Below are 24,559 nucleotides of genomic sequence, written 5' to 3' on the forward strand. Positions count from 1 at the left end.
CCAGGCACATGCAAACAGCTGGCTCTGGTCCAGAGAAAGTTGCATACCCCTGAAAACCCCTATCTTCAATTGTAAGGTTGTTTGCAAAGTAGAAACTGTCGCTCTCTATATTTTTGGTTCCCCAGACTATGGTCTGGAGATGTTTTTCTCTTGTCCAAATATAATCCCACATGTCTACAGCCTCTCCTCACTTCCTTTTGTCTCTCCACAGAAGGGGTCCCCTCCCCTCCGTACCTATGCCATCAGTTCTCCGTTTTATCTCTTCCACTTTGCAAACACATGCTTCTGTCCCACTAAGCTGTCTCTTTCCACCTGTGGGGATCCTTCTTCCCCTCAGCAGATTGATTTCCTGTGTGTTCCAGATGATCTGACTTCAATTCAACTGTGTTGGAGGGATGAGGGGGAAATAATGATCCCCCTACTTTTCCACCAGCTTGATTCCTCCCAGACAAATATAATCCTGATGGACGCCACTAGACTGTTAGTTTTTCCCTGAGCAGTTTCTTTTCTCTTTATAAATTATGGTGCCTACCATAGTATTGGCATTCAGAAGTATTAACAATAACATCTGGCACTGGGTGTTTTCGTGGCATCACACACTATGGTAATTGCTTTACATGTCTTATTATCTCTCTACTTGACCACTGCAAAACTAAGAGGTACGCACTATGTTTTTAAATTTATGGAAACTGCCATCGCATGAAAATGTACCTAACCCTAAGGCAAAGTATATTTGTCACACTCACTCATCATTCTGTTTAATGTTCCATGCATTTGAATTTTCCTTTGGAGGAAGAACTTTTAAGTCATGCTTTCCATCAAATATTATTTTCTTACTCCAAAGGAAATGATGAATTTAAACAGATAAAGCAGCCCACACCAAATGTGCCTAATATCTCCAGGGTTCTCAATACATTTGAATTATAGAAATGTGTTAATTACTGGTAGCAATATCAGAAGTTCTATCTCTAGGACTGTGAACACATAAAAACAAAAAAGCCTCTGGTAATTGTAATTTTTTACTCTGAAAACTGAATGAGTGATGTTAATAAGTATTTCAGAGTGTTGGGAAACGTGAAGGAGAAAGTTTGCTAAATATTGGCATACTTTTTGTCAAATGTTTTGGTCTGCTTAATAAAATTGGAAAATAAGGTATGCATGTTAGCTTTTAATCAAACTCTCTAGGTCTGTACTCATTTGATAATCTCTCATATAGTATTTCCCTATATTTTGAATTTAATTTAAGTAATTTGTTATATAATGTCATTACATTTTTATGCCAGCTCTTATTTTGGATATTAAAATAAATACAATTAAAATATGGTCCATGTCTATTCTTTCTAAATCCTCTGTAGGCACTGTTGAACCACATTCCTCCTTGCAATGTGAAGTAACATGGCAGCCAGGTTTCAGTTCTCCGGAAAGGGGAGAATTTGTTCTTCACGTCAATGAAGGAAACACGATGACCCTAAAATGTGTTGCACAAGTAATGATTTCCATTGGATATGATTTTTATTTTGAAGACTCTAAATTGGTTGGGCATATATATGTGTGTATAGTTAGGTATATATATATTAGTAAAACTGATTTTCCTTGCAGTATTTTTTTAACTGAATTACCCATCCTCTTGGTACCACTTCTCTACCATAAATGAAGACTTTGCTAAAAAATGGTATTGTGTTACCTAGAATTAACTCAGAAATCCAAGACTTTGGTGCCAATGGTACTAGATTGTTATTAGAGCCTTTTTAAATATAAAATAGCATGAAAGCCACTTAACAATTACTTCATTAAAAGAAAAATAGAAAAAATTGTGTTTTTGTCCTATAATGCCTTGTTAGAATTCTACTAGTAATTAATAACTCAGTGTGAAATGGATCATGTAATTTACATAGTAAGGAGATATGGAAATTCTTATTTTTATAGAACATACTGCTTATAATAAAAATGAGTAAAGTTAAAACTGCAGTATCTTGATTTTAACATTCTGTGGTAGAGCCCAGAAGGCCTTAAGTTCATGCCTTGTCATCACCAAGAATCCACTTTACTTGTGTACTAAATTTTCTTTCCAATATTGGTAGTAATTTAACAAGCCAATGCTGTTTTATTACATCTCGTCTCTATCTCCAGGCCATGATCATGCTCTTAAATATTTCAGCTATGAAGGAGCTCATAGCCTTAAGAGATAAGAGATTCATCCACTTTAATGATGGCATCAATCAGTACGGTCTTTCCTCTGCTCTAGGCTTGAAATCAGCAGGACCTTACTTTTTTCCCTATGTTTAAATTACTTACTGTTCTTTAAAAAACTTTCTATTGAAGTATATAGTATACATACAGTATATATTATACATACAGAAAAGTATATTATGATTTCCATATTGTTCAGTCTTTACAGACTGATGGCACCTTTGTAACTCACACCCAGATCAACCAGATCAAGAAATAGCATATGACTAATATTCCACAAGAACCATCCTTCCCTCCCCAATTTACAGTTCCAGTCACTCCATCCCTCCCAGAGTCATCACTATCCTTACTTCTAAGGACATAGATTAATCTTTGTTGTGAGCTTTATTTAAATGTAATCAAAACATGTGTTCTCTTTTATGTCTGGCTTCTTTTGTTCATCATTAGGTTTTTGGGCTTTGTCTATTCTGAAACGTGTGGTGACAGTGTATTCATTCTCATTCCTGAATAGTATTCCATTGTGTGACTATACCATCATATTTCTATCACACAGCTGATGGGGATTTGGATTGTTTCAGATTTATCACTACTATAATAGTGCTTCTGTTGACATTTTTATAGATGTATTTTGGTGAATATATGCACATAGTTCTTTAACTGTTGCTTTCATAACTGTGTATGACAAAGTTACTAATATAAATTTGCTCACATACCCCATGTGTATTTTTTCTAACAGATAAAAGATGAACAATTTAGTAGTTTAGGCTTTGCATTAGTAATGTCATTTATTAGTTACTTTGTGTCAGGCAGGATGCTAAATGCTATTCATGTATTTTCTAATTTAATCTTTACAACAACTCTGTAAGGCTGTATTTATGACTCAGTTGATGGATGAGGAAATGCGGGATTAGGGTGGGTAATTAACGACGGTGAGTTCACACATGTAGTAAATGCTCTAGATGGAATTTCTATCCAGATCTCTTTGCTTCCACAGTCTTTGCTGTTACCCTTTGTTAAAATGTGTCCACTTTCCTACCCTGGGATTGCTTAAAAATAAAGTCTGAGATCTCAGAATAATGGGTTAGGTTATTTTATGATAAATTCTTGACATCCTTAAAGTTAAATGAATTGTGAAGTGTTTCTCTTAAGAAAGTAAAGATGGAGGAACATGAAGTGATTAAATAAAATGTTCATTGTCATTAATTTATGAAGTATTTAGTTGACCACTTTGTTATGTTAGCTTTATTTTTTTAATTTTTTTTAAAATTTTTTGAATGTTTTTATTTATTTTTGCGACAGAGAGAGACAGAGCATGCTCATGCAGGGGAGAGGCAGAGAGAGAGGGAGACACAGAATCGGAAGCAGGCTCCAGGCTCTGAGCTGTCAGGCAAGAGCCCCATGCGGGGCTCAAACCCACAGACTGTGAGATTATGACCTGAGCTGAAGTCGGACGCTTAACCGACTGAGCCACCCAGGCGCCCCTATTTTTTTAATTTTTAAAATGTTTTTTTTAACATTTTATTTATTTCTGAGAGAGAGAGAGAGAGAGAGAGAGAGAGAGAGAGAGAGAGAGAGAGAAAGAGAAGTGAGCAGGAGAGAGGCAGAGAGGGAGACACAAAATATGGAGCAGGTTCCAGGTTCTGAGCTATCAGCACAGAGCCTGACATCGGGCTAGAAACCATGAACCGTGAGATCACATCCCTAACCCGAAGTCAGACGCTTAACTGACTGAGCTACCCAGGCGCCCCTATTAGCTTTGTTTACAAATCTATTATTCCAATTTCCCAAGTATTATTCTTCAAATAATTATAAGAAAGTATTAAAACCTCCTAAGACAATAAATAATTCATCATAGATAGAGATAATAGGATGTGGTATAAAGAGCACTGAATAAGGAATTGGACTACTTGAGTTCCAGTTCCCCTTTGTTATTGTTTCCTTTCCTGTGAAATAGGAGAGATAGATAATATCAGCATTTTCACAGAGTGTCCTATGATACTGTAGTTGGGGAAGTTATTTGTGCAGGGTTAAGGAGGAGTTCTGTGCCTAAGTAACTCTGAATCACAGTGAACTACCTCCTCATTCTCAGATAAGCAAAGTGTGCATTATCAACATAATAAGTGCTAAGAGAAGACTTCTAGTAAAAACGTGACAATATAATTTCATTTGGCACATTATTTCCTATGCTAGGGGACTCTTGAACTCTTTACTTTTGCAGAGCACATGGTAACACCCTGTACATGGTTGGATAGATGATTTCTAAGATCTCCTTCAGTGATTAATCTACATGATTCTAAGTCTCGTATTTACTTCCTCCATTGAGTTGTCTTAATCCCCCTGCCTTCCTCCGTTTAGCATTACATTTTAGATCTTCCATTCTATTTTTCCTTTCTCTTAAGTACATCATAACATCTGATAACACTTCATATTCTAGAAATTTCCATGAAGCTGAAAAAATTTGAGTCATTTGGTAGGGGATAAAAATATTATTTCTATCATAACTTCTCTTTTATTATTAGGTTGGCCACACCAAGGTCGTATTTTTGGAGCCAAGGATCCTCTTCGGTAATAGCCCTCAAGGTTTAACAACTTGGAGGAAAGCGATTCTACACAATGTAGGACAAAACCATGCTTATTTCAAGGTAATGTAAAATCTTGGAATCTTGTTTGGAGCAGATCACATTATAATTTGAATTAATCTTTTGCCATGAACACTGTAGTGTTGCTTTATAAATTGGCTGATGCTAATATTAGTCTCATAATATTTCGTATGAGACTTATCTGAGTACATTTCATCTACTTGGTCCTTGTAATTTCCCACATGAAGTTTTTTCTCCTTTTTTCCCTCCCTTAGTCTCTCTTTTTCTTCTTACCCTTCTTTTTCTTCCTGTCATTTTGTCTTATTGAAAAGATAATTTGAAAAAATAACACTTCAGAAAGTATCCATTGTTGCTATTACAACTCTATATTTAATTACATGTTTTTCCTTCTTTCTTCATTTCACCCTGTCATCAGGACTATTATGGTAGAAACTGGGACCTAGAGCAAGATCCTTCTAAAGATACTCTTTTTATACTTGTTGTTCCTGATTTGAATTACAGGGTGAGGGGTGTTTAAAGTGGTGATAGAATTTTTTTTTTGCTTAAAAATATATTAAGATCTCCCAGTAGAGGTTAGTGTTTGAAACTTTTCATTCAGGCTTTGTATCTACATGTCTTCTTCTGCCCAAACGAAAAGAAAACAAAAAACAAAAAAAAACAGAAAAACCCAGATACCTTTATCTATTCTGTTGCTTGAAAACTACTTCTGAGGTCTATTTGCTCCTTCATTCCAAAAATACCTTAACCAATTTTCCTTTAAATTATTCTGGCTTCACGCATGGTAGATACTCGTAAATTAGCCTCTGAGAAACCACACCATAAATCCTTTGGTAAGGTGCTTAGAACTTTTTCGAAGATCAAAATGATATCTTAGGCATTATGTTATTAAGGAGATAACAGAGAAGAGGAGGGTTATCATCTTGCTCTCCCCCCCCCCCCCCCCCCGTAATGTTGCTTTCAGTATTTACTGTCAGGAAAAAGACAAACTATCAAAGTAGTATCTAGAATTTTGTCATCTTCTCTAACAGATATGTCTCATCCTTGTAAGTTTTGCAGTGTCTTGAAAACGTTCCAGACAATAAACTTCATCATCTTTTTTCTTTTTTTTTTTTTTTTTAACTTTTTTTTGTTTATTTTTGAGACAGGGAGAGACAGAGCATGAACAGGGGAGGGTCAGAGAGAGGGATACGCAGAATCTGAAACAGGCTCCAGGCTCTGAGTGGTCAGCACAGAGCCCGACGCGGGGCTCGAACTCATGGACCGTGAGATCATGACCTGAGCCGAAGTTGGCCGCTTAACCAACTGAGCCACCCAGGCGCCCCAATCATCATCATCTTTTTTTCAATTGGATGCCACCACTACCGAAATTTCTGTTTCCTGGGTTAGGGCTACAAACCCTTCTTGAAGTTTGTGTGTCTAGTGTTTGAAAACTTATTACAAAATCATCTCATGCTCTGTGCCCAGGGTCCTCTCTCTAGGTAGTAGTTTGGAAGCTTTGTTATGAAAGCTTCAGAACAGTAACTTTAAAGGGATAATGTAGCATTTCTGCAAATTTTCACTTACAGGTTTGTGACCAGAGTCTTTTGTCTACCATTAATATTGTTCCATCACAAGGAATAATTCCATTTGGGGGACTAACTGTTCTCAATATCTCCTGTACACCAACTGTAGCAGAAAAATTTGATACAAGAGCAAAGGTATGTTTATGCATATATGTATTCATACCTTATGTATGTCTATGTGGATTTGTTTGGTTGTTTTTAGATATTTATAATAGTAGGTATAATACTGTAAAATGTTGTGTGTGTTTTATTCTTAGAAAACTTGTTTTAATGATTTCTTCTAATGGGAATGGGTTTTAATGGTTTAATGGTTTATGATACTAATCAATTTGTTTTAAAATTTGTGTTATTTTTTTTAGCAGCTGAGTTACCTCTAAAAAATGCAGTTTTTAGAGGTCTGTGAAATAAGCAACTTTACCTGTATAATCTTATAGAAATGGTTAGCAGAACCTGGCAAGAGGATTTGTAGAAAATATTTTGGTGAAAGTTAGTAATGGAAATTTCTACTAAGTTGAAATGGATACCTTTCATCAGTATGAGGCATTTTTCACATGAAATTAGAATGATGTTTGGTGTCTCTAAGTTGTGCTAAGTCTTCATTAGTCATAGAGGAAAGGATGACTTTTTTACATGACATTAATTAGATATTTGATTTAACTAGATACCTTAAGAAAAATTAATCAATTTTGGAATGTTAATTCTAAGTAGCTTCAATGACTTTATGAATTGTAGGCAAATTCTATATGGTGTTAACATCTATATTTTGTAGCATGCATAAAATGTGTACTAGTTTATATTCTTAGAGCTATTTAAATAGGAAAAGATATTACCTTGATTTTAGAGGCTTCTCTAAGTGATCACTAAACAGAACAAATAAAACATAAGACCAGTCTCTGATAAATGTTATTATAAACTCAAGGAGTGGAATACTCTTTTTAAAAAAAATTTTTTAATGTTTATTTATTTTTGAGAGAGAGAGAGAGAGGGAGGGAGAACACGAGTGGGGGAGGGGCAGAGAGAGAGGGAGACACAGAATCCAAAGCAGGCTCCAGGCTCTGAGCTGTCAGCACAGAGCCAGATGCGGGGCTCAAACTCACAAACCGTGAGGTCATGACCTAAGCTGAAGTCATACGCTTAACTGACTGAGCCACCCAGGTGCCCCAAGGAATGGAATACTCTTGATATTCAGTCTTATGATAAACTGTGTATATTTACTTACATTAGAAATGATAGGTACACTTATCAAATCAAAATGAATAGTTTTGGATATATCCTCTATTTTAACCTTAATTTCCCCTAGCAGTTAATTTTTAAATAATTTGACAATATTATTAATGTGATAAACACCAAAAATTGTCCCAAATAAACCATCAAATGATTGTATCTTACTTTTAAAAAGAAATATGTATTGAAGGGTGTTTATAAATTATATATTGTGGTATATGGTCTGAGATTTGAGCAGAATTTTTTTATATAATATTCTGGAAAACATAAAAAATAATGCCACTAAAATACAGATTTTACTAAAAGATTAATTTCCACTATATTTTAGAAGGTTATGCTGTTTTTACAATGCTTACCTTTTTAACAAAATATAATAAGATTCATTTATTCATCCGTTCAACACATATTTCCTGAGCACAAATTTTATGTTAGTTTCTGTTGTAGATTCAGTGGATGACAAATGATGTGGAGGTGGGTAAAAAACAGCCCTGAAAAGTTGAGATTATGTATGGGGTTCATCAATGAAGAACATGTTGATTTGTAATTTCCTCTGAATCATTAAATGATGCTTTTTATGATTTTAGTCAAGTATTTTGTTTTTATAGTATATATTCTTTAAATAAAATTTGGCAGTTGTATAGTATTATGAATATACTGATTTAGTTAATAAGATTAAATGGCACATAGCTTTCCCCAATAATTTTGAACAAATGATAATTTGGAGTTTATTTGCCTACGTACAGTCACTGACTTTCTGTGGAAAGGGTACAATATATTCATATCATACAATATACAGAAAGTATAGTGTCACTGAGTTTCTGTGGAAAGGGTAAAATACATTCATATCTCTTTCTTAGATATATATTTAGATTTAAATCCAGACTTGTTATACTCTCTTCTTACACAGGTAAGGCTTTCAGCGAATGCTGTTATTGTGCTTCTGAGATTTTGCTTAGACACTTTAATATTCAGTTAATCTGCATTTCTAATTTTGTAGGAATTCATGAAACGAAATTCTTATTTCACTATCTTAATTTTCCCGGAGGCAGTTGAGTGTTCAGGTAGTCCTTTGTTCAAATTTAGCCACTGCTGTTCTGAGACATCAAGAAAAAAGCAAAATCCTCTGCCTCTCTGAGCCTCAATTTTCCTGAGTTGGAAATTAGGATATTCATATTAAAGACCTCACAGGATACTGAGGAATAAAAAGGAGACAATGTATTTAGCACGATTCCTGGCTCATTTACTCAGCAATGTTTTTTAGCTACTTTCATTATTATGGTCATTGTGGATGTTAGTGTCTCGCCATGGGAAGAAGTGTTTGTACTCAGTGCCCTGTCTGTTTTAATTTTGAATAATCTCTTGAAATTAGGTAAATACAAAAGGGATACAGGGAGTGGCAATAACATCTAGTCACATGGGTAGAACTCTGTCATCAAATTCATAAGCTGTGAACTGGTCCTGCTTGTGGTGTAGGTTTTTGAGAGTTGAACATTCATTCCTCTTAGGAATAAATTCTGCATAACAAGAAATGCGATGACAACTGTCAGAATAAATCTTGTGACATTTATAATATGGTATGAGTATTTGAATTTTAAAATATTACGAAATGCCAGGTAACACTTTAGCAAGATGTGAGGAGATTTTAATGCGGTTTCTACAAAGTTTTATATTTCTCTTAAATAAGGTTGCTATTCGCCATGCCAATGTCATAGACCTTAGGATTGGTGGATCTGTTGAGATTGCTGATGTGGAAATTAACCCGGTGAGTACGTTACCTATTTGTGGAACTGGTTTCTAAGTGTGGTGACTTGTGTTTTGTGTCCCTAGTCAACCCATTTATGCTTGAAAATATTTTATTATATAATACTTTGGCACATCGAAATTTATATATGTAATATAAGTGATGAAGCAGAATATGAAATGAAGGTTTAATTATTTACCACTGAACGAGGTGGCTGGGTGGCTAGACACAGAATCTGAAGCAGACTCCAGGCTCTGAGCTGCCAGCACAGACCCCGACGCGGGGCTTGAACTCTCAGACCGCGAGATCATGACCTGAGTGGAAGTTGGATGCTCAACCAGCTGAGCCACCCAGGCGCCCCTGGCTCATTCATTTTTGAGCTTTGTAACATACATGTGCTGTGTGTGGTCTTTGGTGAGTTACTTTTAACTGACTATTATATTTGCAAAGTTTATCTAAATTGTGTGTAGCTGTATTTTTTTCCTCCTCACTTCTGCTTAGTAGTCCGTTATGTTGTAGTAGACCTGTTGTAATTTGTAGATCCTTTCTGCTGTCCATTCAATGAAGTGTTTCTGTTTTCTGGTTACTACAAACATGACAGCTGGGAACATTTGTGTACATATCTTACAAGGTACAAATGCCAGTGTTTCTCTAGGAGTGGAGTTGCTGAATCGCAGAATATGTGCATTTTTGGCTTCACAAGATAGTTTCCATATTTTCTTCTCAAGTTTCCAATACCCCACATGCTTTTTTTCCATAAGTTGTATTGTAAGACTTCATGTTTATCTATCTATTAAGTATAAAATGATATCTCACTGTGGTCTTGATTTGCATTTTCTGAACTATAGTTGTATATATGTATGTATGTATTTTTAATGTTTATTTATTTTTGAGAGAGAGAGAGTGTGCAGGGATGGAGGAAAGGCAGAAAGAGGGAGACACAGAACTCTATGCGAGTGACAGGCTCCACACCGTCAGTACAGAGCCTCGTGTGGGGCTCGAACTCACGAACTGTGAGATAATGACCTGAGCTGAAGTCGGATGCTTAACCGACTGAGCCATCCAGGCACCCCTAGTTGTATTTATTTTTTAAATCATTGCTCTGTACCCTGCTAAAACTTTGTCCTACAATTGACAGAGTACATACACACACATACTTTTTTTTTTTTTTTTCCTGGCAAGTCTCTCAGGAATTAAGTCTGGTCTCATCTACCCAAAAAATTTAACTCTGATCCTTCAAAGCAGGCTCATATGCCCCTCCATTGTGGAATTTATAACATGTTACAAACATCTTAAACTCTGGGAACATCTTCATCATAGCATTTGTCGTATTATTTTGAGGTCAGCTGCACATCTGTTTTTGTCTCCCACTAGTACTGCAGCACCTGACACCATTCTGGTGCTGAATTAAATTGAGCAGATCTTGATGAGGCTGCCAGTGCCTCCAGTAGGGCCTCATTTCTGTTCTGTACTTTAATGGCATCACCACAATTCTAGTGTCTTGCTTTAAGTTATAATTTTCTTTTATTTAACTAATTTTTTTTAATGTTTGTGTATTTTTGAGAGAGAGAGGGAGGGAGGGAGGGAGAGAGAGACACACACAGAATCTGAAGCAGGCTCCACGCTCTGAGCTGTTAGTGCAGAGCCTTAGGTGGGGGCTTGAACTCAAGGACCGCGAGATGATGACCTGAGCCGAAGTCAGACACTTAACTGACTGAGCCACCCAGGTGCCCCGTTGAGTTATAATTTTCTAACCTTTATTTTATTTGGTGTTGAAGACATGATAAGTCCACATCAATTGGCAAATACTAGGCTGGCTTGTCCAAGACTGTGGTGATTCTTCGAGACTAAACCCTTAGTATCTAGAGTGCTTTTTTCCATTGCTATAGTGTTTCTCCTTGAACAATATTAGAAGTGTATGGAGACTTTTACTATTTAATTTCCACACCCTAAAGGAATTTGTGGCATGCTTTGAATGTTATGGTACAATCGAGTAATTTTTTAAGACTTGATATTAATATATATCAATATTCTTTAATATGTTGAATTTTAAGCATAGCTGCCTAACTGCCTTTTAAAAATAATATTCTGGCATCACCAGATATTATCAGTAATACATGTATTTATTTTTATTTTTTAAAAGATTTTTAAAGTTTATTTATTTTTGAGAGTGAGTGAGCAGGGGAGGGGCAGAGAGAGAGGGAAAGAGAGAGTCCCAAGCAGGGTACACGCTCTCAGCACAAAGCCCAACGTGGGGCTCAGACTCACAAACCATGAGATCATGTCCTGAGCTGAAATCCAGAGATGGACGTTTAACTGACTAAGCCATCCAGGCACCTTTGTCAGTAATACATTTAATAACTGTATGGCATGGAATATGTATCTCAAAAACAATTATGAAATTTTATCCAAATGAACATATGGACAAGACCAGCATGGCAAAAGAGGAATGATTTTTGTGCATATACGAAGCATCAGACTTTTATGACCCATATTGGATTTTACAGATTTCACCTGTAGAACTAGGTTGACATTATAAGTGAAACAGATAGTGGCCATTTGACCATAATGCAATATTTTCCTCAACATTTCTCTTTAATGTTATGTGTAATTCTTTTACTTAGAAACTGTAAGGCTAAAATGTAGTAATTCTGCCAAAAGAGGAATCCTACAGAATTTTGTGATGTCAGCACATGCTTGGCACGTCTGCTGAAGTTAAGATACATTCAATGGCACAAAAACACACACTCAGATCAGTGGAACAGAATAGAGAACCCAGAAATGGACCCACAAACGTATGGCCAACTAATCTTTGACAAAACAGGAAAGAATATACAATGGAATAAAGACAGTCTCTTCAGCAGGTGGTGCTGGGAAAACTGGACAGCGAGATGCAGAAGAATGAAGCTGGACCACTTTCTTACACCATACACAAAAATAAACTCAAAATGGATGAAAGACCTAAACATAAGACAGGAAGCCATCAAAATCTTCGAGGAGGAAGCAGGCAAAAACCTCTTTGACCTTGGTTTCAGCAACTTCTTACTCAACACGTCTCTGGAGGCAAGGGAAACAAAAGCAAAAATGAACTATTGGCACCTCATCAAAATGAAAATCTTCTGCACAGCGATGGAAACAATCAGCAAAACTAAAAGGCAACCAACGGAATGGGAGAAGATATTTGCAAATGACATAACAGATAAAGTGTTAGTATCTAAAATCTATAAAGAACTTATCAAACTCAACACCTAAAAAACAAATAAACCAGTGAAGAAATGGGCAAAAGACATGAGTAGACACTTCTCCACAAAAGACATCCAGATGGCCAACAGACACATGAAAAAATGCTCAACATCACTCATCATTCAGGGAAATACAAATCAAAACCACAATGAGATACCACCTCCCACCTGTGAGAATGGCTAACATGAACAACTCAGGCAACAGTAGATGTGGTTGAGGATGCAGAGAAAGAGGATCTCTTTTGCACTGCTGGTGGGAATGCAAACTCATGCAGCAACTCTGGAAAACAGTATGGAGGTTCCTCCAAAAATTAAAAGTAGAACTACCCTACGACCCAGCAATTGCACTACTAGGTATTTATCCAAGGGATACAGGTATGCTGTTTCGAAGGGACACATGCATCCCCATGTTTATAGCAGCAGTATCAACAATAGGAAAAGTATGGAAAGAGCCCAAATGTCCATCGATGGATGAATGGATAAAGAAGAAGTGGTATATATATACAATGGAGTATTACTCAGCAATCAAAAAGAATGAAATCTTGCCATTTACAACTACGTGGATGGAGCTAGAGGGTATTATGCTAAGCGAAATTAGAGAAAGACAAATATTATATGACTTCACTCATATGAAGACTTTAAGATACAAAACAGATTAACATAAGGGAAGCAGGGGCGCCTGGATGGCTCAGTCGGTTGGGCATCAACTTCGGCTCAGGTCATGATTCACAGTTCGTGAGTTCGAGCCCCGCATCGGGCTCTGTGCTGACAGCTTGGAGCCTGGAGCCTGTTTCGGATTCTGTCTCTCTCTCTCTGCCCTTCCCCTGCTCGCATTCTGTCTCTCTCTCTCTAAAATAAATAAAAACATTAAAAAAATTAAAAAACGAAAAACAAAAAATAGCTGCATCTCAAACTCACCAAGTTGTGCACATTAAAAAAACAATGCATTCAATAAACATGACTTACATATATTTAAGCTAGGTTTCAGGTACTAGAGATATAAAAATGAATCAGGCCTAAGGTCCACTAGGAGAGACAGATCTGTAAACAAATAACCAGTCTTTATGATGTAATGGTAAGTAAATATAAGGAAGAGAAGTAGTTCTGAGCACAGCATAATAAATTTTGGTTTATCTAACTGGGATTTGAAGGATACATAATATTTTATCAGGCAATTTCAAGTTAGAGAAAAGCCTTCCTAACAGAAGGGACACATTGATAAAGACACAGAGGGTGAAGCATCAGGTATTGGTTGGAAATGACAGGTCATATAGCTTGCTGAAGTATGAAGTCATGGGGTAAGAGTGGAGCTAGGTGAGGCAGGGGAAGGTCAAGATGAGCTTTATGAGCCCTGGTAACAAATTTGGACTTTGTGTGGAAATTGAAGGAGAATCATCACATTTTAAGATAGGAAGTGATATGATCAGATTTACGGTTAGTTTAATTTGTGACTTAGTTGTGGAGGGGAGAATTGGAGAAAGTTCAGGTCAGAAATGAAATGAAAAGTGATGAGTTACTAACTTCATACAATTATGTTAGGGATAAGAGGTGAAGGAGGCAGAATGAACAGGATTTGGTAACTGATTACATATAGGAGGTAGGGGGAAGGAAGGAAAATGTGACCAATTTTTATAGCATACTGTAGTTAATGTCCTTGATAAGAAATAACAGTGTAAAGTTTTTATCAAGGTGTAACTAACATATAACATTATCTTAGTTTTAGGAGTACCACATAATGATCTGATATTTGTATGTGTTGCAAAATGATCACCATAATAAATCCAGTTAATGTATTTCACCAAGCATAGTTAAATTCTTTTTCTTGTGATGAGAACTTTAAGATTCTTAAAGTATAATTTTTGGTTTACATTATTTTCATAGAATATTACTCTGCTTTCTAATTCTTTCTCTTTTTTAAATTTTAGGGCGTATTTAACTTCAGTGGTACCTATGTTGGTGCTACTCAGATTATTCCATTTATAATAAAAAACAAAGGTATAACACGTGCCAGAGTGGAATTTAATCTACAAGACTTTGAATGTTTTTCTCTGGACTTCCAACGTAAATTAGGTATATTTTTTATACTATATTAATACTCTTTTAAACAGTTTTAAGTTGCTTTAAGGTACGATTTTGAAAAATACTGTAAGTCAAGGGCAATTGTTCTTAAATGTTTTTAATTACTCAGTGCATGCTTTTCTTATGGGTTATACTCTATAACTCATCATGGTTTTATTTCTGGAAACATACCAATATTAATATAAGAATATTTTTGCTAATGCATAACATATAACTATGCTTATGAGTTGATTTAATATAGTTAGTTAAGACTGTTATGTCTAAGTATATATTATAAATGAAAATGAAATTATTAATTGCTAATTTTAATTGCCCAAGAATTTCAGGTAAATGTCTGTGGAGAGCTATCTGTTTACTCATGTATTAAGTATCTTTATGTCACATTAAGTTTAAAAGATAGGCACTTCTTTTTTTTTTATTTTTATTTTTTAAGTTTTTAATGTATTTATTTGGGAAGAGAGAGCACAAGCAGGGGAGGGGCAGAGAGAGAGGGAGAGAGAAAATCCTAAGCAGGCTCCAAGCTGTCAGCGCAGAGCCCAATGCAGGGCTTGATCTCACAAACTGTGAGATCATGACCTGAACTGCAGTCAAGAGTTGGACACTAACTGACTGAGCCACCCATGTGCTCCAAAAGATAGGTGCTTCTATAAAGACATTTCATTTGTTTACTCCAGCGGTTGGCACAGTAAGGCCTGTGGCTAAATCTGGCCTGAAATGTGTTTTTATACATAAAGTTTTATTGGAGTACAGACCCACTCATTTGCTTGCATATTATTTATGGCTCCTTGCATATTATAATGGCAGAGTTGAACAGTTGTGATAGAAACCATATGGCTTGAAAAGCCTACAGTATTTAGTATCTGGACCCTTACAGAAAAATCTTGCCAACCATTGGTTTGGTCATTTCTTCTTCCATAAATATTTGTTGAATACCAATTATAGTCTAGATACTAGACTTTGAGTCTTTAAAGAAAAGAAATTTTCTATGTTCTTAAGAAGTGAACAGTAAGTTTATCAGTCAGGGTCTCAGTAGTCAACAGATCACTCATTCAAAGGGTTTAACTGAAGAGAATTTAAGGAAGGAATTTATCTATGGAGGTGGGAGTTGGGTTAAAAGAAATCAATAAGGGGGGACACCCGTGTGGCTCAGGTCATGATCTCACGGTACATGGGTTTGAGCCCGCGTCAGGCTCTTTGCTGACATCTCGGATTCTGCACCCTGCTTTGGGTTCTTTCCCTCTCTCTCTCTGCTCCTCCCCCACTTGTGCAATCTCTCACTCTCCCAAAAATAAATAAACTTAAAAAATCAACAAGGGATGGAAGCTACTACTACCTCCACACCTGAAGGAGTAAGAGGAGGCAAGATATTACTGAAGCCTCATGATCAGTGAAACTATGAAAGAGGGACCAACTGATAAGAGCTTTAGCTGTAATGGAGTGCAGTGATTGCCAGAACGGTGGCCAACGCAGTAAAGACATGAGAGCATAAATACCCCCTACCTTCTGACATCCCACTGCTATGTCTCCCTGTGGTTGAACCGAATCAGAGGCAGAAGAACAACGGGGTCTAGCTGAATCGACCTGTAGAATTCAGGACAGAGCAGTACAGAGCAAGATGGCTATTGAATCTAAATGATAAATGAAGACCACCTATAACAGGACAGCTGGACAGAAAATCAGGTTATTACCATATAGCATGGCAGATGCTATAAGACAAGGCAGTACATGATGCTAAGGGAGCATATGTTAGGAAAACTCGTTGAGAATCAGTAGTAAGGAAAGATTTCTTGGAGAAGCTGATGCCTAATCTGAGTCCTGAAGAATGAGGAGGAGATACACAAGAAAAGGAGATATGTGAACGAGTGTAAGCAAAGGCCTAGAAATGAGTTAATATGGCAAGTAGTTCAGGATGTGTACAGCATGGAGGAACTGGACTGCACAGGCAAGTGAGACCCAGGTTACTAAGGATCTTTTCTGGACTTTTATCCTCGAGGTTAGGCAGCACCATTAAAGGATATATTATCCAGGCAGTGGTGTGATTTAGGCTCACATTTTGCTAATTTTTCTTTTGAAGCCAAGTTGAGAATGGGCTGGGGGAACATGTGGGAATGAGAAGGGCAAGACCAGAGGGAGATTAGCGAGGGATTGTGGCCCTACATGTGAGAACTGATGAAAGCCTGAACACAGGCAGTGGTGCTGGAGATGGGAAGGAAGGGAGTGCCACGGTCCTGAGACATTACAAATACTCTGACTTGGTTACCGTGTGGACACAGGTATTAGGGAAGAGGAGCAAGGCTCCAGTGTTTCCCGGCTTTTGGTTGTAAGAGGTAGGTGACTGGAAGTACACTTCATATCTGATGTAATATAGAAGGAGGATCAGGTTTAGGTGAGCATGCTGTGTGAGGACACTGTGCCCTACCTCAGGAATGATTACAGTAGGCAGTTGGAAATACATATGAAGTCTATATTTTTTTTTCAGTCTCAATATTGTGACTTCAGTTGCTTAACACTTTACTCTTGCCCTCTGCCTCATATACTCTCATGCACCTTGTTCAGTGGATCACAGACCCTTCGCTCTTCTGTAAAGCTAGCCTGCAGAGGGCATTTGTTTCTACACTTTGGCCTTAGCCCTGGGTCAAGCCTCCCTTCTAGGCCACTGCTTTATCTTTTCCAATTTTCCCTTGCCTCCAAGCTTTTCTCCTCATACCTTTTTCAGAGAGTGGTCTCCTTAAAGCAAGGATCTTATCACATCTGTCCTCTGCTCACAGAGTTTTGCTGGGGGGCACCTGGGTGGCTCAGTCGGCTAAGCATCTGACTCTTGATTTCTGCTCAGGTCATAGTCTCACAGTTTGTGAGATTGAGCCCCGCGTCAGGGTATCACAGCACGGAAACTTCTTGAGATTCATTCTCTCTGTCTCTGTCTCTGTCTCTGTCTCTGTCTCTGTCTCTGTCTCTCTCTCTCTGCCCCTCCTCTGCTGGCGTGCATGTTTTCTCTCTCAAAATAAGTAAATGAACATTAAAAAAAAAAAGTTTTGCTGGCTTCCTGTTACCAATAGCAGTGATTCTTAGCAGCAGGCTGCTGACACAGTCTAGGAGTACTTCCCTTGATCTTAATAATTATTAACAATTTACAATAAGGTTTATACTTAAAGTGTTCTGAAAAATGTATGCTGTTATTATTAAGTATTTGACCACATAACTACCCTTCTGCAACAAATTAGACTTGGTTTTTCTCATGGTCATTTCACAATTAATGGAGAGAGGACTTAAGGGAGAGGAAGTGTTGAGAGCCATTTAGGTAGGACTGCACCTTGTCTTTCCAGTCATCTTTCCCCTTGTAGGTTCCAGCCTCTCTCTCTCTCTCTCTCTCTCTCTCTCTCTCTCTCTCTCTCTCTCTCTCTGCTGTAGCCAGACTGTGTTCCACATTTTCTTCCACTGGCCCTGGATTCCCTTCTCCTAGGATGCTTCTTCTTCTGTTCCTGGTGCCTGCGATCCCACCACTTTTATAAATTAGCTTCAGCCTTACAAGTCCCTAGGAGTCATTAACCCCATCCCCATTCCTGTCCAGTTGGTTGAAATTATTTTTTTAATCTTTACTCAGGACATTGTGTAAGTCTCATTATAGTACTAACAATTTCTGTCTTATATCAAAAAGAGCTGTGTACCTGTTTGACTCCCCTACCACACTGTGAGTTCTTTGAGGTCAAGGACTATGTTTGTAAGTTTTCTTTTCTACTAGACTTACCCAATATGGTGCTGTGTACATTATAGGCACTTAAGAGATACTTTTTGAAGCTGTCTTGCATTATTGCATTTCATAAATTATATGTTAATAAATATTACAATGATATTTATGAAAATTTATTTTTATTGTATATATTCCTAATATATTTATGAATATTTATTCCTCTGTTTTTATTATATTTTCTGTCTTCTAGATATATACTCATTCTAGGTGGGTACTCTTTCCTGTATAATATGTATATCTTTTCCCACATTACAAACAGTGCTGTTGTTAATACACACTTCATGGGCTTTTCAGTCATCTAATGGTTTTTACGTTATACATAAAAGTGAGTGAAATTGAATAAGTTGAAGGAGAGTGCAGTCAGTGAGTTATCGAAGTTCTTTTCCTGACAGGTGATTGAAATAATTACCATTCCTTGGGTTAATCAGAAAACTCTAGGGAGAAAAAAGGATTTTTAGAATTGTTTAGTGAGGACAGAGGTTCTACTGTAACAAACATTTGATCTTTCAGGAACTTCTTTTAGAAATTTATTTAAGTGGTTTTAATTATTGACCCTGAAGTTTGCATTATTATTTGACAGTTGTTTCTTTATCTTCACCTAATGCTTTTGTATCTAGAGTGATTCCATTTTGTCAAAGAGTGACCTTGTATAAAATTCTGCTTTTCTTCTTTGTGGACCCTTGGAGCCATCAGGAGGAGGTCTGGGTCTTCGCTGCTCTGTCTTTGCTGGAGAATGAGACCCTCACTTTCTTGGATCTACGATTTGGTCCATTACCTGACTTTGACCTTCATTCCTTTCTACATTCATCTGAATATGACTGTGATACGCTGCTTCGACTTTGGAGGTTTTTAAAACTGGGTTTACCGTCGCTTTGCTGATTAAATATGTTTGTTCCATTTTTGAATGTCAGTTTGGCTGATTAGAACCATGGTATTAGGAGCAATTTTTTAAACAACAGCAAGTTTATGAAGCCCTGCACAGATACTTTAGCAACTGCTTTTTGATTGTTATAGACATGCCTATGAGGTTTCTCAAAGTTTCATTTTCCACATTTAACAGTGGTATTATAGATATGTATCTGACTTAAAAAAAATGTTCTTTTTTATGTCTTTTAGGGCATTTCACAGACCCTGCATTTCCTGACATATATTCTCTGGAGGTAGAGGAAGGGACATCTCTGGAATGTGGCATAGCATTTTCTCCCAAAGAAGTATGTTCAGCTTTCTATTACTCATTTTACTGGGGAGTAGTGGAATTAGATAATCCTAACTCAGAAGCTCTCAAAGGTCGTCTAAGCTCTTTTTGTGGTGGGTCTTTTTCTTACTTGTAAACATGCCTTGGTATACCTTTTAATTCGGTAAAATGATTACTAGAGCTGTCTGGCTCATGCTTCCAGAGTCTCATGAGGTACAGAAAACACATACAAGGAACCTAGGGTCTCAGTTACGTTCTTTACAAAGTTCAGTATATGGCATGTTAGGAAGGAAAGTTGAGGCTAACCCCCAAATCACTTATATTTGAGCTAGCATGTGCTTTGTACTTACATTTAAACGTACTTACATTTAAATGTTTAATGCTTTTAGAATCACTACTTGAAATTACCAAAGATGTGCTGTGAGGATTTAAGAGGGGTTCCTATGATTCTGGTTCTTTTTATAGTATCCCTTGATGTTTAGTAATTTCAAAACAACAAACAAAATCAAAGAAAACACCTTTCCTGGAATATGCCCAGGAACAAGGGGTACCACTGGCAAAATTTCAGGAGCCATTTCTCATATATTTTTACTTCAGAAGTTTTGCAACAAAAGTGCCAGGAGAGAGCTTCTTGCTACTCTCAATGTGAGAAGTCATGTTGATGGGGTTCTTGAGCACATGGCTAAGAATTGTTAAGACATCTTTAGTACAAAAAGGTGATTTTATTAAAGCACGGGGACAGGAACCGTGGGCAGAAAGAGCTGCACTGGGGTTGTGAGGAGTGACCGATGATAGACTTTTAAGTTAGTATGGGTTAGGGATAGTATAAGTTTCTAGGGAATTTGAAAGCAAGGCTTTCAGGACCTTGAGGAGCTAGCTACTGTTACGATAAGGTTAATTTTAGTCTTTAATAAAACAAAAACATTAAGGAAGTCAGGCAGCCATGAGTTGCTTGAGGAAGGTCATGCTCTACATGTTTCAGGTGTCTGTCAGTGAGCTGCATGCTATAAGGAGATTTAATTTAAGCTAAGTTTCTCTTGCCTTTGTTTCCCTCACCAACGTTGCTGTATCCTCCTAAACAAGAATCAGACTTCTCTATGGCAGTTAGAGTATAAGACTCTTATGTCAAAACGCTTTTTATTCCAGCATGACTAGCATGATGCCTTGTACCCAACAGGTATAAAATAGAAAGAACTAAGCAAAAATAATAACACAGTTAGAAAGTGTGTTGAATGCAAAGTACTATCTTTAATGATCCATTTTTTAAAAAATGTTTATTTCTGAGAGAAAGAGAGCAAGTGGGGGAGGTGCAGAGGTTGGGGATGAGGATCTGAAGCAGGCTCTGTGCTGACAGCAGAGAGCCCTATGCAGGGCTCGAACTCACAGACTGTGAGGTCATGACCTGAGCCTAAATCAGACGCTCAGTTGACTGAGCCACCCAGGTTAGGTGCGCCTAATGATCCATTCTTAGTAATGTCACTGAAGTACGGTTTCCTGAGATTGAAGTCATATTTTAAGAACAATGATGGCTGTCATGTAGCTTTCAGGAGGAAAAAGAAAAGAAAATGTGAAGACATGGTTAGATTTAAGAAAATGCTAGAGATTAATTTTGCTTTTTTTTTTTTTAATGTTTATTTATTTTTGAGAGGAAAACAGAGCACAAGCGGGGGAGGGGCAGAGAGAGAGGGAGACAGAGAATCTGAAGCAGGCTCCAGCCTCCCAGTTGTCAGCACAGAACCTGAAGCGGGGCTGGAACTCATGAATCCTGAGTTCATGATCTGAGCCGAAGTCGGACCCTTAACTGACTGAGCCACCCAGGAGCCCCTAATTTTGCTTTTTTAAGTAAAGTACATTAGTTGGGATATTTTCTGTAGGTTTTGTGCACATGTGATTCACATGGAATGATATTGTCTACAGAGTTCACTCTTATGTCTTTTCTAGTTTTAGGCAAGCGTAGTGAATGAGGTAGCAAAAGCTACTTTTCTGACATTAGAGAAAATGAAATTTTTCATCTTAAACACAACATTAAGTATACTCAGATGCATACTATACTATATTTGATTTCCATAGGTTTGGTAAAGTAATTATTCATCTACATTAATGAACAGTGATATTTAGATAGTTTTACTTTTTTGGAAGAAAATTTTTTTATTTTTTAAAATTGAAGTATAATTAACATACAGTTTTATATTAATTTCAGGTGTACAGTATAATGATTTGATAATTCTATACATTACTCAGTGCTCATCACGATAAGTGTACTCTTAATCCCCATCACCTATCCCCCCACCCACCTACACTCTGGCAACTGCCAGTTTGTTCTCTAGATAGCTACTTTAAAAAAAGGTTTTTTTTTTGTTGTTTATTTTTGAGAGAGGTAGAGTGCAAGCAGAGGAGGGGCAGAGAGAGATGGAGACACAGAATCCAAAGCAGGCTGTAGCTTCCGAGCTGTCAGCACAGAGCTTGACACAGGGCTTGAACCCATGAACCATGAGATCATGACCTGAGCCAAAGTTGGATGCTTAACTGACTGAGCCATCAAGGTGCCTCTCTAGATAGGTACTTTTTAGCAAGGTTATCAAGAGGAGAGAGACCATCTTTTCTTTATTTGAAAATTATCTTGCAAATACTTTTCTTTGGCCTACTTTAGGCTATTAGAAAATAACAAAGTATAAATATTACTTAGATTTTTATCTTTTCAGCAGAGGACTTTGAAGTTCACGAAATATTGTCAAGGTATTTCTAATTTGTCTTTCTAATTCAGACAAAAAGCATAATTAACAAGTGATTTGAACAGATTCAGAAGATGTTTATCTTTCTCATTTTTAGAGTATTCTAATATCTACTCAACTCTCATATACACTAACCATTTGCAAGTTTTGCCAGCATCAACTTATATTTTAATCTGGTGTGTCAATGATATTCTCTTCCTTCTTATTAAAGTTTACTGTCAAAGTTAAATGGGAAGTTTAGAAGAGTGGAGAGAAAAAAATAAACAATAAATAAATCCTATTACTTAACAATGACCTCTGATTATATTTAGAGCGCTGTTTTTCTTCCTTTTCCTCTATCTATATTTTTGTATTTCTACATCTATAATTAGAATGAAATAATACAGCTCAATACTTTTTGAGCTGTTTGTTATATTTTTAAAGTTTAGTTTTTAAGAGAGAGAGGGCAAGCATGTACGAGTAGGGGAGTGGCAGAGAGAAGGAGAGAGAATCCCAAGCAGGCTCTGTGCCATCAGTGCAGAGGCTGATGTGGGCTTGAACTCACCAACTGTGAGATCGTGACCTGAGCTGAGATCAGGAGTTGGGTGCTTAACTGACTTCACCACACAGCCACCCCTCTTTATGAACTATTTATAATCTGTATTTTTTACTCAGTGTATCAATTAAAATGTTATGGATAGCTTTTTGTGTCATTAAGTGTTCTAAATACAATTTCGGTTTTTAGGGATGATCTATCCTATTATTTAACGGCTATATCATGTTATAGTCACTTAACTAATCCTTCTTACTCTACCCTTAAGATTTTTTCCATTGTTTGGGTTTATGAATGATACTGTAGAAAACATCCTTGTAGATAAATGTTTGCTTTCACATTATTTATTTTGATTATATCTTTCCAGAAGGAGAATAGGTGGGTCAAACCCTATGTACATATTTTAGGCTGTTGATATGTATTGCCAAGTTGATCTCCAAAAAAGGTTATACCAAGTTATATTAAACCATAGTAACAGTGTAAATGTTGCTCTTTGTCTTTATTTGCACAACTAGGTTGCATCAATTATATATGCATGTACATATAATATTTTACCAATCTGATAGGTGAAAGATCATTTTAAATGGCATTTCTTGGATTCTTCGCATATAACAAACCCCCCTAACACAGTAGTGATTTATTTGCTAACAGTTTGGCCTGGTTGATACTGTTAAAATTGTTTTAGCTCTCTGGTGGAATAAGTGGCCTCTATTCTTTTCTTTTTAAAATATTATTGGCTATTTTTCACTTTTATTTTTCCTGATAAACTTTGGAATCATTTTCTCAAGTTTATAGTTACAAGTTGTATAGGAATTTTGATATGTGTTGCATTAAATTAATAAAAAAATTACAGGGACGTCTGGGTGGCTCAGTCAGTTAAGCATCCAACTCTTGATTTCGGTTCAGGTCATGATCTCATGGTTCCTGAGATGGAGCCCTGCACTGGGCTCTGCGCTGACAGTGTGGAGTTTGCTGGGGATTCTCTCTCCCCCTCTCTCTCTGTCCCTTCCCCGCTTGTGTGTGCACACAGGCACGTGTGCACTCTCAAAATAAATAAACTTAAAAAAAATTACAAGGAAGTGATGTCTGTATAAAATTGAGCTTCCTATTCAGAAATAAGATAAGCCTTTTTATGAAAGTGTTTTATGCTACTCAGCAAAATTTTGAAATATTTTGAAGTAATTTTTCAATGCTGTTTCGTGCACTGTAAATGGTTTTATGTATTTTGTGTTCTTAAATTTGAAAATAATGGTGAGTTATAAAACTGTCTATTTTTAAACTTCAAGTATTTTTAATTATTTTTTCAATTTATTTTACACTTCTTAGGAATACTGTAATAGACTGCAAAATTATTGTCTTTTCCAATTAAATAATTATAATTTTTACCTATTTTTCTTCCATTACATTGTTTAGAATTTCCAGAACAAGGTGACATTATTTTCTTGGCTTATCTTATTCCTAGTTTTCTGTGAAGCAACATAATGTTTTAAGCCCGTGTTGGGAAATATCTTTCTAGTACTAATTTAAAATAAATTTTAATCCAACATAGATGTAGATTTTTTTTTATCTAGTCAAATATCTTTATGCCATCAACCATATTATTATTCAAAGGAGGAAAATGGTTTGATATGTAATTCAACAATTACATTTGTAGCATTAGTATATTTTTTGCACCCATCAGACAATCAGTAAGTACCTATTCAATAAGTAAATT

General features: G+C 36.6%; 1 protein-coding gene across 5 annotated transcripts in view; it reads left to right on the forward strand.

Moving 5' to 3' along the window:
• The window catches only part of CFAP47 (cilia and flagella associated protein 47), a 566,822-nt gene that overhangs the window by 72,776 nt on the left and 469,487 nt on the right, over positions 1-24,559 (forward strand). For 4 of the 5 annotated variants that reach the window (XM_045050610.1, XM_045050612.1, XM_045050611.1 and 1 more), the window contains 6 exons: positions 1,356-1,486; positions 4,710-4,832; positions 6,356-6,487; positions 9,261-9,338; positions 14,485-14,629; positions 19,503-19,597. In XM_045050610.1, the coding sequence (XP_044906545.1) occupies positions 1,356-1,486; positions 4,710-4,832; positions 6,356-6,487; positions 9,261-9,338; positions 14,485-14,629; positions 19,503-19,597 (704 nt within the window). Of the gene's footprint in view, positions 1-1,355; positions 1,487-2,398; positions 3,490-4,709; positions 4,833-6,355; positions 6,488-9,260; positions 9,339-14,484; positions 14,630-19,502; positions 19,598-24,559 lie in introns of those variants that run through there. The other variant, XM_045050613.1, reaches the window with a different exon arrangement.

Source organism: Felis catus, chromosome X, assembly GCF_018350175.1.
Source record: "Felis catus isolate Fca126 chromosome X, F.catus_Fca126_mat1.0, whole genome shotgun sequence".
NCBI classification, from domain to species: Eukaryota; Metazoa; Chordata; class Mammalia; order Carnivora; family Felidae; genus Felis; species Felis catus.